The sequence below is a fragment of the Lucilia sericata genome, unplaced genomic scaffold, assembly GCF_015586225.1.
Source record: "Lucilia sericata isolate MDLA Ls3-8-SP2 unplaced genomic scaffold, ASM1558622v1 Contig001942F_arrow, whole genome shotgun sequence".
NCBI lineage: Eukaryota > Metazoa > Arthropoda > Insecta > Diptera > Calliphoridae > Lucilia > Lucilia sericata.
In genome coordinates this window covers 40,001-54,471 of record NW_023995816.1, presented here as the reverse complement: position 1 = coordinate 54,471, position 14,471 = coordinate 40,001, and the positions used below count along the sequence as shown (strand labels likewise).

The following is a 14,471-nucleotide window of genomic DNA, read 5'->3' as shown; positions in this document are numbered from 1 at the left end:
GTCTATAGTCTAGTCTATAGTCTAGTCTATAGTCTAGTCTATAGTCTAGTCTATAGTCTAGTCTATAGTCTAGTCTATAGTCTAGTCTATAGTCTAGTCTATAGTCTAGTCTATAGTCTAGTCTATAGTCTAGTCTATAGTCTAGTCTATAGTCTAGTCTTAGTCTATAGTCTAGTCTATAGTCTAGTCTATAGTCTAGTCTAGTCTAGTCTATAGTCTAGTCTATAGTCTAGTTTCTATAGTCTAGTCTATAGTTAGTCTATAGTCTAGTCTATAGTCTAGTCTATAGTCTAGTCTATAGTCTAGTCTATAGTCTAGTCTATAGTCTAGTCTATAGTCTAGTCTATAGTCTAGTCTATAGACTAGTCTATAAATGCTTTTTTTTTAAAGTTCCTGAAACAGTCAGAAATAATCAATTGCTTAGTTGTCGATTTGTAATCGAAATGAAATGGGATTGTTCGACACAATGAAAAAGAACTGCAGGAAAGTTTCCATTTAATGATATCGTGAGCGTGTATGAGAAAGAAATTATATATTTCACAAAGTTTATATTTTTAGACTAGAGTTGCCAAATTTACGAAACGGATAGAATTCGCTGTTAAAAGGCATAAACAATTTGATTAACAAAATATTAACAATATGATAAACAATATATTGAACTCTAGAACTGTCTTTCCGGTAGGTTTCAAGTAAATTAATTTTACTCAGATTCAGTTACTTAGAATCGAATACATTTCCTGCCATTTGCTACCATTTTTGACAAGAAATTCTAGTGGTTTTGGTAAATCAATATAATTTGAATAATATTTTGATAATAAAAGCTTAATCCACAAATTTTCGTTACCCATCTCTGACATACATACTTATATTTATAACTAAATGGCAACCCAGTTTGCAACAAACTGTTTCGACTTGTATTGGTTTTACAGCGGCGATTTATTGTATTATCAATAAAGTGAATAAATTTTGAGGTTATTGTGGCATGATAACGTTTTTCAGCGGCAGCAGTAGCAGCAACAACAACAAAATATATTTACATACATATGTAACTGACCAGGGCAATAAAAGAAATTAACAGTTGTCTTTAACAGTAAATAAAATGGAAAAAAGAATCGCTTTGAATCGAAAATCACAGAATTCATTCATTGAAATGTTTGGGAACACACATAGGATATTATTAAAATTTAAATGTAACGGTCCATAACTTATTCTAAAGGGTCGTCTAGTAAAAACAGTTGTAGGGTTTTATATAGATGGGTATTCCTCAACTATTTATGAACTTATTTAAATAAACATATTTTATTACCTTTTTTGTTATATTTGTTATTTATGTTGTTTGTAACAACACATTTTTTTGTTATTTATAATGTTAAATTGTAGTGTTAATTAAAATAAAAACGAAAATTAAAATAAAATGGCAGCATCTCTTTCCCACCAAAAAAAGGACAGCCAGTCAGTCCTATTAAGTTTAATGTGGTATTTTTATACCTTTCACCTCCGTAAGAAGGATATAGATATATAAGTTTGTCATTTCCCCCCATAAAGTATATATAATCAGTATCTTTATAGTGGAATCGATTAAACTATGCCCGTCTTTAACTGGTACTTTTTGAATCTTTTATAATATTGAACCTAAAAACGTTCAATATAAGACGTACTGGTTGTTTTTAACAGTCTTTGGTGAAAAGTATATATGATTCGTCACAGCCTTCTTGTTTTAACATACATTCATTAAAATTATTATTAACAATCACATTCTATTGACAGAATATTAAAATAAAACCACAGTTTACAATTAAAGTGACAAAGTTTGCTAAACGGGAAGATAAAAACCGAATCGATATTTTATGTTCATGATTATTGGCTACTAGGTATACCATTATTCGAAATTTTTTCGACGAAATGAAATCCAATCGAAATAACAATGGTCAGTTAATTTCTAGCTTTTAATAAAACAATATTTTCGAAAAGTTACGCCCCTTTAAGCCCACCACTGATGAAGATACATACTACATATATTTTTTGATGTATAAAGAGTGTGTGCATGTATGTTTTGTATATTGCTATATGTATTGTAATTTGTTTGGCTGTTGAGTTATTAAACTGATAATAATGCTGCCAACACTGCAATTAACTGATTGAAAAAAATACAAAAAAAAATAAATAACGATTGAAATAAACAGCCACAAAATAATAAACAAACAGAAATTACAACAAAAACATTATTATTGTTTCAATATTAATGCATATTTATGCAGAAAAATTTCCTTTCACATTTCCCTTTAACTCCCGCTATCACAGAGTTACCAGAAATTGTGAAGGAGGGAGGGAAGGAGAAGAAAGAAAAGGAAGGGGAGCACGGCGAGCGAGCGAGCGAGCGAGCGAGCGAGCGAGCGAGCGAGCGAGCGAGCGAGCGAGCGAGAGCGAGCGAGCGAGCGAGCGAGCAGCGAGCGAGCGAGCGAGCGAGCGAGCGAGCGAGCGAGCGAGCGAGGCGAGGAGCGAGCGAGCGAGCGAGCGAGCGAGCGAGCGAGCGAGCGAGCGAGCGAGCGAGCGAGCGAGCGAGCGAGCGAGCGAGCGAGCGAGCGAGCGAGCGAGCGAGAGCGAGCGAGCGAGCGAGCGAGCGAGCGAGCGAGCGAGCGAGCGAGCGAGCGAGCGAGCGAGCGAGGAGCGAGCGAGCGAGCGAGCGAGCGAGCGAGCGAGCGAGCGAGCGAGCGAGCGAGCGAGCGAGCGAGCGAGCGAGAGAGCGAGCGAGCCAGCGAGGGAGCGAGCGACAGAGCGACCGAGAGAGCGAGCGAGAGAGCGAGCGAGCGAGCGAGCGCGAGCGAGCGAGCGAGCTAGCGAGCGAGCGAGCGAGCGAGGAGCGAGCGAGCGAGCGAGCGAGCGAGCGAGCGAGCGAGCGAGCGAGAGAGCGAGCGAGCGAGCGAGCGACAGAGCGACCGAGCGAGCGAGCGAGCGAGACGAGCGAGCGAGCGAGCGAGCGAGCGAGCGAGCGAGCGAGCGAGCGAGCGAGCGAGCAGCGAGCGAGCGAGCGAGCGAGCGAGCGAGCGAGCGAGCGAGCGAGCGAGCGAGCGAGCGAGCGAGCGAGCGAGCGAGCGAGAGCGAGCGAGCGAGCGAGCGCGCGAGCGAGCGAGCGAGCGAGCGAGCGAGCGAGAGCGAGCGAGCGAGCGAGCGAGCGAGCGAGCGAGCGAGCGAGCGAGCGAGCGAGCGAGCGAGCGAGCGAGCGCGAGCGATCTAGCTAGCGAGCGATCAGGCGAGCTAGCTATCTATCTATCTATCTATCTAGCGATCTATCTATCTATCTATCTATTCTATCTACCGATCTATCTATCTATCTATCTATCTATCGATCTATCTATCTATCTATCTATCTATCTATCTATCTATCTATCTATCTATCTATCTATCTATCTATCTATCTATCTATCTATCTATCTATCTATCTATCTATCTATCTAGATAGACCTAAAATAAGGCTACCTGATAAAAATGACTGATGCAGGAAAAATATCTCGAATCCACAGAACCAAACCCTATTCCAATGACATTCACACATATATACAAATGTAAATGGACGATAAAATAAAGAATAATAAAAACAAGATGCATTATGATAAATACAAATGTATTTTTTATATTTTTTCGGGTATCCTGCAGTTTGGGGCGACTTTTACTCAACTTAGAAGAAATAAGCACTCCGCACTAAATCAGGAGATAGTTTTTTATGTAGAAGTACAACAACAACAGATAATAGCTGAACTGCAAATCGGAACTGACGCTACAATAGATGGGGATACATTGACACCATTTAAATCTTCTTGGTAGTACGTTTATTTACCCTTACACAGGTATATGTGCTCATTTATTTGTGTGTGTGTGTTCGTATATATATTTATATGATCGTGAACGTAGGACAGGTATTTATGCAGATGTGTATTAAAAATGTATAAAAATATGCTTTCATTTTGCATATTTGTTTGATGGTTTGTTTATATTTTATGCTTCTTTTTGTTTCAAAAACAAAAAAACATTAATCAACACATATGTATTTAAAGGACATTTAAAATAATAAGCAAATATTTTTGATGCCATAATTGGATAATATGTAGTTAGTATTTCAAATGTTAATTGAAAATATAAGTAAAAGTGATATGACCACTATGTGGTAAAAAATGTTATGGAGTATTTTTTAATTATAAATAAATATATGTTGAAAAAAATCCATAAAATAGCGGTAAATGGAATGAAATAATCAGGCTGTTTCAAAATTCTTTTTCATTTTATGAAAAGTTTTATTTAAATTTTTAAGTAAAGTAAAATTTGATCAAAGTAAAGAAATACATATTTAAATTTTAAAATTATCTAAGTAGCTAGAAAAAATTCTGGTGAAATAAATTATAATTGAAATACAGAAGTTCATAGTAATATTTAACTGGAAACATAAATCAATATTAAACATTTGTTTTTGATACCAACGACATTGAACTTAATTAGGGAGTTTTTTTATACATCACCTTGCTACACTTTCACCTGATAACAATTTTTTGGCCAAATCATTGAGGGTATTCACAGTATGATGTTAAATGAACAATTTCCAACTCAACTGTATATTGTGTAAGTTTTTCATAGACTAGACTATAGACTAGACTATAGACTAGACTATAGACTAAACTATATACTAGACTATAGACTAGACTATAGACTAGACTATAGACTAGACTATAGACTAGACTATAGACTAGACTATAGACTAGACTATAGACTAGACTATAGACTAGACTATAGACTAGACTATAGACTAGACTATAGACTAGACTATAGACTAGACTATAGACTAGACTATACACTAGACTATAGACTAGACTATAGACTAGACTATAGACTAGACTATAGACTAGACTATAGACTAGACTATAGACTAGACTACAGACTAGACTATAGACTAGACTATAGACTAGACTATAGACTAGACTATAGACTAGACTATAGACTAGACTAGACTATAGACTAGACTAGACTATAGACTAGACTATAGACTAGACTATAGACTAGACTATAGACTAGACTATAGACTAGACTATAGACTAGACTATAGACTAGACTATAGACTAGACTATAGACTAGACTATAGACTAGACTATAGACTAGACTATAGACTAGACTATAGACTAGACTATAGACTAGACTATAGACTAGACTATAGACTAGACTATAGACTAGACTATAGACTAGACTATAGACTAGACTATAGACTAGACTATAGACTAGACTATAGACTAGACTATAGACTAGACTATAGACTAGACTATAGACTAGACTATAGACTAGACTATAGACTAGACTATAGACTAGACTACAGACTAGACTATAGACTAGACTATAGACTAGACTAAAGACTAGACTATAGACTAGACTATAGACTAGACTATAGACTAGACTAGACTATAGACTAGACCATAGACTAGACTATAGACTAGTCTATAGACTAGACTATAGACTAGACTATAGACTAGACTATAGACTAGACTATAGACTAAACTATAGACTATACTATAGAGTAAACTATTGACTAGACTATAGACTAGACTATAGACTAGACTATAGACTAGACTATAGACTAGACTATAGACTAGACTATAGTCTAGTCTAGACTAGACTATAGACTAGACTATAGACTAGACTATAGACTAGACTATAGACTAGACTATAGACTAGACTATAGACTAGACTATAGACTAGACTATAGACTAGACTATAGACTAGACTATAGACTAGACTATAGACTAGACTATAGACTATGACTATAGACTAGACTAGATAGACTAGACTATAGACTAGACTATAGACTAGACTATAGACTAGACTATAGACTAGACTATAGACTAGACTATAGACTAGACTATAGACTAGACTATAGACTAGACTATAGACTAGACTATAGACTAGACTATAGACTAGACTATAGACTAGACTATAGACTAGACTATAGACTAGACTATAGACTAGACTATAGACTAGACTATAGACTAGACTAGACTATAGACTAGACTATAGACTAGACTATAGACTAGACTATAGACTAGACTATAGACTAGACTATAGACTAGACTATAGACTAGACTATAGACTAGACTATAGACTAGACTATAGACTAGACTATAGACTAGACTATAGACTAGACTATAGACTAGACTATAGACTAGACTATAGACTAGACTATAGACTAGACTATAGACTAGACTATAGACTAGACTATAGACTAGACTAGACTAGACTATAGACTAGACTATAGACTAGACTATAGACTAGACTATAGACTAGACTATAGACTAGACTATAGACTAGACTATAGACTAGACTATAGACTAGACTATAGACTAGACTATAGACTAGACTATAGACTAGACTATAGACTAGACTATAGACTAGACTATAGACTAGACTATAGACTAGACTATAGACTAGACTATAGACTAGACTATAGACTAGACTATAGACTAGACTATAGACTAGACTATAGACTAGACTATAGACTAGACTATAGACTAGACTATAGACTAGACTATAGACTAGACTATAGACTAGACTATAGACTAGACTATAGACTAGACTATAGACTAGACTATAGACTAGACTATAGACTAGACTATAGACTAGACTATAGACTAGACTATAGACTAGACTATAGACTAGACTATAGACTAGACTATAGACTAGACTATAGACTAGACTATAGACTAGTAGACTAGACTAGACTACTACTAGACTAGACTATACTAGACTAGACTAGACTAAAAAGTAGACTATAGACTAGACTAAAAACTAGACTATAGACTATATAGACTATAAGTGGGTACATAAATATTATGTATTTTTTTTTTCAATAAAACTGATTATTTATATAAATATTTATATTTGAATATTTATATAAAAATAAATAATATTATTATAAAATAGTTATTAACTTACTTAAAAATCTGCTTACAAAAACCATCCACATCATATAAACATTTCTTAAGACTTTTCCTAGTGTTTTTATTTTGTTAATGTAAACAAAAACTTATAGAAACATGTTGCTAAACATACATATGTTGACATACACTTGTTAAAACACTTAAAGCCAATAACAACAAACTTGCAAATTATACAAACATACATACAAATGTATATACATATGAACATACTACATTGGTATGTATTTGTGCACATTTTAACAAAAACTAATAGAAATTAAGCAATTGACATTATTGCAATTTTATTTAAACAAAATATTAACATTCCGCTTTATTTGTATACATGAATTTCTTTTTTAAAACGCAACAACGAATGACACCACAAAACCGTAAACAAAACAATAATCTAAAATATTTTGGCCAAAATTTTTTTTTGCAATCACCATCACACTTTCATTAGTAGAGAACTATAAACTATTTTATATGATTTTCATTACTAAACTATTATTTAAACAAAATTTAATGGATAAATTTCATTTGCAGCTTTTTTTCACACTTTATTATAATTTATTTGATTGTTTTACAAAGTCACCTACGCAACGCGTCGAGTTAAAATTGCAACTAAAGGAAAACAAAAGAAAGGAAGGCGGTAGTAAACAGCTTAAACAAAACAATTAGAGAGATATTAAAGAAATACATAGAAAAAGGAGGAAGCTTAAATCAGTGCTGTCAACGTAGTGATTTAAACAAAGAAGTCTATTTTGAAAAGTTTTTGGCGAAACATTTTTCTATTTTAACTCGAAATAATTTATAACTTAAAACTGATATAAGTTGTAATATTAAATGGAAAAATAAATCATTATTAAACAGTTGTGTTTGATGCCAACGACACTGAACTAGGGTTCTATAAATCGACTTCGAATAATCGAACAATCGACTTTTTGTCGGAAAAAGTCGAAGTCGACTATTTTGTTCCAAAAAAGTCGATAACTCGACTATCGTCTATGAAAAAAGTCGAAAAGTCGACTTTGTAAATAAAAGTCGAAAAAAGTCGAAAAGTCGGAAAGTCGAAAAAAGTCGATAAGTCGAAAAAAGTCGAAGAAAGTCGAAAAAAGTCGAAAAGTCGAAAAAAGTCGAAAAGTCGGAAAAAGTCGGAAAAAGTCGAAAAGTCGAAAATAGTCGAAAATTTTAAAAAAGTGGAAAAGACGTCAAAAACTCTAAAATAGTCGGAAAAACTCGAAAAAAGTAAAAAAATAGTCGAAAAAAGTCGAAAAAAAGTCGAAATAAGTCGAAAATAGTCAAAAAGTCGTAATAAATCGAAAAGTCGGAAAAAGTCGGAAAAAGTCGAAAAGTCGAAAAAAGTCGGAAAAAGTCGAAAAGTCGAAAAAAGTCGAAAAAAGTCGAAAAGTCGAAAAAAAGTCGGAAAAAGTCGGAAAAAGTCGAAAAGTCGAAAAAAGTCGGAAAAAGTTGGAAAAAGTCGAAAAGTCGGAAAAAGTCGAAAGGTCGAAAAGTCGACCATTTATAAAATACTAAAAGTCGAAAAGTCTAAAAGTCGACTTTTAAATAAATGAAAAAGGTCGAAAAGTCGAAAAATCGACTTTTCATAAAATGGAAAAAGTCGAAAGGTCGAAAAGTCGACTTTTAACTAAATGCAAAAAGTCGAAAAGTCGACTTTTCGTTTCAACTATAGAACCCTACACTGAACTTAATTGCATTTTTTTATACATAACCTTACTACACTTTTACTTGATAACAATTATTTGGTCAAACATTATGAATTAATCACGTCAAGATGATGACTTTTTGACATTTGTCAACTTTGTTCACATTTGACTTCTTTCTCAATGTTTAAGTCAGGTTTTCAATAATTTGTTAACACAATTTGTTTTTCGTTCGACTTTTATTTACAAAAGCGACTTTTTTCGACAAAATGTCAGTAGTTTGAAAGTCGCTTTATAGAACACCACAACAACAACAAACAACTTGTATGAAAGATAAATACTAAACAAATTTTTATTAAATAATTAGAGAACTTACTTGTTTACGATGAATTTGTTAAAAAGCAGCTTACACAAACGATGTTGTTTTTATTTTGTTAATGTAAACAAAAACTTATAGAAACATGTAGCTAAACACATGTAGAAATACACTTATTGAAACACTCAAAAAATAACAACAAACTTACACATTATACAAACATACATACATATGTATGTATGTACATATATATTTGTGCACATTTAAACAAAAATTAATAGAAATTAAGCAATTGACATTATTGCACTTTTATTTAAACAAAATATTAACACTCTGCTTTACTTTTATACTTCAATTTATTTTTTAAGACGCAACAACGAATGACACCACAAAACGGATAACAAAAAAAAAACATCTAAAACATTTTGGCCAAACTTTTTTCTTGCAATCACCATCACACTTTCATTAGTAAAGAACTATAAACTATTTTATATGATTTTTATTATTAAACTATTATTTAAACAAATTTAATCGATAAATAGCATTTGCAGCTTTTTTTTCACAATTTATTATAATTTATTTGATTGTTTTACAAAGTCACCTACGCAACGCGTCGAGTTAAAATTGCAACTAAAGGAAAACAAAAGAAAGGAAGGAAGTAGTAAACAGATTAAACAAGACAATTAGTGAGAGATTAAAGAAAGAGAAAAAGGAGGAAGCTTAAATCAGTGTATCAACGCAAAAGTTTGTAAATTAAATTAAAGCTTCTAAATAAAATATCTAAGTAATTAATAATTATAGAAGGGAAATAATTTATAACTTAAAACAGATATAAGTAGTAATAATTAATGGATAAATAAATCATTATTAGACAGCTGTTTTTGATAACAACGATATTGAACTTAATTGGCCAAACAGTATGGATAATCAGATTAAGATGATGCCATTTTGGAAGGGTAATAAAGATTCGGTATAATAGCATGTCTAATAGTCTGTGAATACCCTTAATGTATTAATGTTTATCTTAAATTTCCCCCAAAAAAAAAACTAAAGGGTTTTGTGCAATAAATATTTTGCTAAATTAAAAAATATGCTCTATCATTATACCAGAGATAAGAAAACCAATATATCTATTAGCTATTTAGAAATCATATAAAAACTCCATTCCTCCTAAATATTTAATTTAGTTTAATAGTTAAGTGCATCGCAATGAATACAATTCTAACCCTACTTTTACTGGTGACTTTGTCGCATTTTGCTTATTCCGCCTCGGTGGGTAAGCCCGGTTGTGGTGGTAGTAGTTCGTCTAAAAGAATTCAACTAACCAATCCTAAAAATCCTCCTCGAGAGTGTAACTACAAGATCAATGCCTACAGCAGTAATGTGTGTCAATTGCGCATTGAGTTTGGCTACACCTTGGCGCCTCCTTCACTGCCTGGACCGGATAATGATTTAAAATATGTTCAATGTGATAAGGATTATTTCCAGGCTGGAAATTTGAAATTATGTGGCACTGAAACGTCACAACATATTTACCTGCCCTTCAATCGTACGGCTGGTGTTACTAGTGTAAACCTAATGGTGGCTTTGGCTAATCGTGTGGGTTATCACAATCTGCCCACTCCTAAATGGAATATATTTGTTACACAACTGGAGTGTCCGGTGGGAGCTGCTATACGTAGTGTTGAGCCAATACAACCTGCTTTGGGTAGCTCCACCATTAAAGATGGTTTCTTTGTGTCTCCTCCCGGTTGTTTACAATACTTCCCCTATGCCGAAGGTTCAGTTACCTCTTTCAATTTCGATCAGGGTAAAGGTATTTATCCTGGTAATCTAAATTATGCTATATGCTTCCGCCGTACTGAGGATACAAGGAGTTTAGTGTAAGTTTTATTTGGAGTTTTCTTGGAAAAGTTTTAAATATTTTTTAGTAAATTTTTTCCAGTTTGAACCCCAAGTTTTTCCTTTTGGGTGCAGCGTCAAAAGAAAATTCTACTGATGAATATTGTCACAGGAATCCCACAAATAACGCCATTAGCTCGGATTATTTAATGATACCTCAGGCGAAAATTAAAGTTACGGGTAAAAGAGCCACCTATTTCTGTGGCGACAGCATTCAGGGCACTGAAGTTGTTAGTAAGTAGATGATTTAAGAAATAACATAATAATATTTTAAATATCAAAACTGATAAAACAAATATTAATTAGCTTAATCCTTTTGAAATAATAAGAATGAATTTCCAGATTAAGATTTTGTACTTTTTCTAGGCACCAATCCCGGACCTTTAATGCTTTTATTCAATAGTGATGGTTTATATACAAAGGAATCGGGTTTTTCTTTCAATTATAATGTGACCATGAAATAATTTTAATTTAATTTTAATTATTTAATTTTTAATAAAAACAAATAAATAAGTGTTATATTTAATTAATTTTGCGTTCATAGGTTCAATATTAGAAAACATTCAAAAAGTACAGAAAAACCAAAGACCACCAATTGAGTGACGAAATAGTTTCAAAAATCCTCCCCTTCAAAGTACTTTTGAAGAATTACCAAAAAATCGCCTCTAAATAATTTCACATTTAATCCGTGCTCTACATGCTTAATTTCATGTTTCTAGATTCAATATTAAAACTAAAAAATATCTGTTAAAAAACGAAAAAGTACCAAAAAATAGTTCTTGGTAACAGATATTGAGGATATTAATGGTTCTTGGAACTTTTTCCATACAAAATTCTGATAATAAACCATCAAAATTTAAAATTAACGTTTAATTCACTCTACCGGCCAGTAGCAGACTTTATTACACAATGTAAAACTTGGCATCACTTTTTTTTGCTAAACAAACTAAACACCATCATTTTTGTGTGTTAACATTCCGCATTGAATAACATTATTTACTAAGCCCAGTCGCAGAAGAAATTTAAAAGCCGGCGTAGCTGAAAATTATTTAGTTAAGGACGGCTTCAAAATGTTCACCATATTTTGATTAATTTTTCTAGCTTTAAAATATATTTCTAATTAATACAAGCTTGATAAACGTTCCAAAACGGAATAAAATAAAGGTAACAGTAATCAGGCTTATTTCAATAACGGTATTTTAGCGGATAATTTTCCAAGATAATTTGCTGTTAATGAATATTGTAAATGACTGAAAGCGGTCCATTATTCCATTAGGTCCTGAATTGGGCTTTAGAGCTCTTAATTACGTTAAATATTACAATATCTTTGCAAAAATCGGCAAAATTTAATGATAAATAATAATTATAATAATAAAATAATTTGACCCTAGACCTCATAACAAGTCCCCTTCAGAAAATGACTTGAAGGTCAATAATTCAATAATACATGAAAAAACTTCTATGTAAAAGTAAATCTCTCATTTACTCCAGCCCCCAAATAACCCCTTTTTAGATAATCACTTTTCTTGTCAACAAATTGTAAAAAATTTCGGAGATAAGATAAAAACTAATTAAATGCTTTATTATTAATAATAAATCACATTTTTAACATACTCACTGGTGCAAGGTATCATAATGTTAAGAACAATTTTTGACAATAATTTTAAAATCTATCGGGCAATTAATGATTTTCATCTGGCAGCGCTGCTTTTATAGCCAGAAACAACGATTTTAAACTGCTGCAGAAATTTTATTTTTAAACGCCGTCGTAGTTAATGTTTGTCGGCACAGGTCTCTATATTCATTACATTTACGACGCCTTTCTTCGGAAGAAAAATCATTTTTTACATAGACATTATATTTTAATTTATATACAAAGAAAGAAATAAACTTAAACAAATTTTAAGTATGAAGAAAAGTTTTCAAGTTAATTTAAAGTGTTAAATAGTGTTTATAAAAGCAACGAAATATATTAAAACAAAGAAAAGTTGTACACTCAAGAACTTAGATGCAAAAAAAAACAAGACAAAAGAGACATAATTGAGCCAGCAAATTAAACCCCCCGCTGACATCTCTCTGGGAAAGGGGAGCAGTTTTTTGTTACACACACAATCCCAACAATTCTAACTGGACATTTTTATTGTTGTTAAACTATAAACAAAAAATAGTTTTGTTTAACAAAGTGAAATTTCTATTAAAATGCAGAATTAAAACAATAATTATATAAAATTTTTACAACCCTCTTGGGATTTGTAATAAAAACAAGTTATCGATACGCCTCCGCCTAAAGAAAAAAAATTGTACAACCAACCACCCCTTCGTCACTGCAAAAAAAGATCCAGTGTAATATGTACTCACAACCAGAGACGTCAACTAGTCGTTAATAGTAGAGTACAAAATCAAAATCCTGTTTTCCCTTTAAACTTGTTTTTTAAGCTGAATATGAAAAACAACCACCAACACAAAATTTTGTAAAATATAAATAAAAGAATAACAAAAAATCAGCTGTAACACGTTCATTTATATTGGCAGCTTTTATTTTAAACAAATTTTACATCCCTGGTGTAGACAGAGTGCTGCATTCTGTGCAATTGTTGTTGTTATTTTAGTAGCTGATGATAAAGGTTGTTGTTGCTACTGCTGAAGCTCCCCTACATTTTTAACACACCATCGTCATCGTCGTCATCATCTACGTAGTTGTTGTTTTTTCATTTTATATTTTCAACAACAAAACTTCACAAGGGGTCATTTTATTCCAGTCTAAAACAAAAACAAATTACGTGAATTTTTTCAAAATATACACACGCGTGTATGAGAGCAGAAGTGCATTTATATCTATGCCAGTGTTAGTGCCTGTTTAATAAATTTAAAAAATATATATAATATTTTTAAAGTTCATTCTCAGTATTGGTTGATTGTTTGGCCATTTTCTCATTTTAATAAAATACAACAAAACCTTTTTAAACATAACTGCAGTTGGTTTATTGTTGTAAAAAATTTAGCAACAAAAAAGCTAGCAATAACAAATAAATAAAAACCATGTCAGCCGATTCGGATATGGAATATTCGGATAATGATTGCGAATACGATGATTATTACAATTCAGGTAAGTCAGTAGTAGGTGATCATAAATTAAGGGATTTAGACAAATATTTTTGTTAAAATAAACATGTGATGATTCAAAGGGATTTTAAGCAATTGATATAAGGGAAAACAAAGATGTAGATTTTAGAAAAATGTGTTTTTGGAAAACCCCTATTTCAAAGATAGATAGATAGATAGATAGATAGATAGATAGATAGATAGATAGATAGATAGATAGATAGATAGAGTAGATAGATAGATAGATAGATAGATAGATAGATAGATAGATAGATAGATAGATAGATAGATAGATAGATAGATAGATAGATAGATAGATAGTAGATAGATAGATAGCTAGATAGATAGATAATATAGATAGATAGATAGAAGATAGATAGAAGATAGATAGATAGATAATAGATAGAGTGATAGATAGAGTGATAGCTAAGATAGATAGCTAGATAGATAGATAGATAGATAGATAGATAGATAGATAGATAGATAGATAGTAGATAGATAGATAGAGATAGATAGATAGATAGATAGATTAGATAGATA

General features: G+C 32.3%; 2 protein-coding genes across 2 annotated transcripts in view; both read left to right on the top strand.

Moving 5' to 3' along the window:
- The first annotated feature begins 10,113 nt into the window (after positions 1-10,113).
- On the top strand, positions 10,114-11,337 carry LOC119613050. Its single transcript, XM_037968990.1, has 3 exons — positions 10,114-10,810; positions 10,873-11,063; positions 11,196-11,337. The coding sequence occupies exons 1-3, from the start codon at positions 10,137-10,139 to the stop codon at positions 11,291-11,293; spliced, it is 963 nt and encodes a 320-aa protein (XP_037824918.1). The 5' UTR covers positions 10,114-10,136; the 3' UTR covers positions 11,294-11,337.
- A 2,510-nt stretch (positions 11,338-13,847) lies between these two features.
- The window catches only part of LOC119613053 (potential E3 ubiquitin-protein ligase ariadne-2-like), an 8,118-nt gene continuing 7,494 nt past the window's right edge, over positions 13,848-14,471 (top strand). The window contains 1 exon segment of the mRNA XM_037968993.1: positions 13,848-13,935. Within this exon segment, the coding sequence (XP_037824921.1) occupies positions 13,869-13,935 (67 nt within the window). The 5' untranslated portion in view covers positions 13,848-13,868.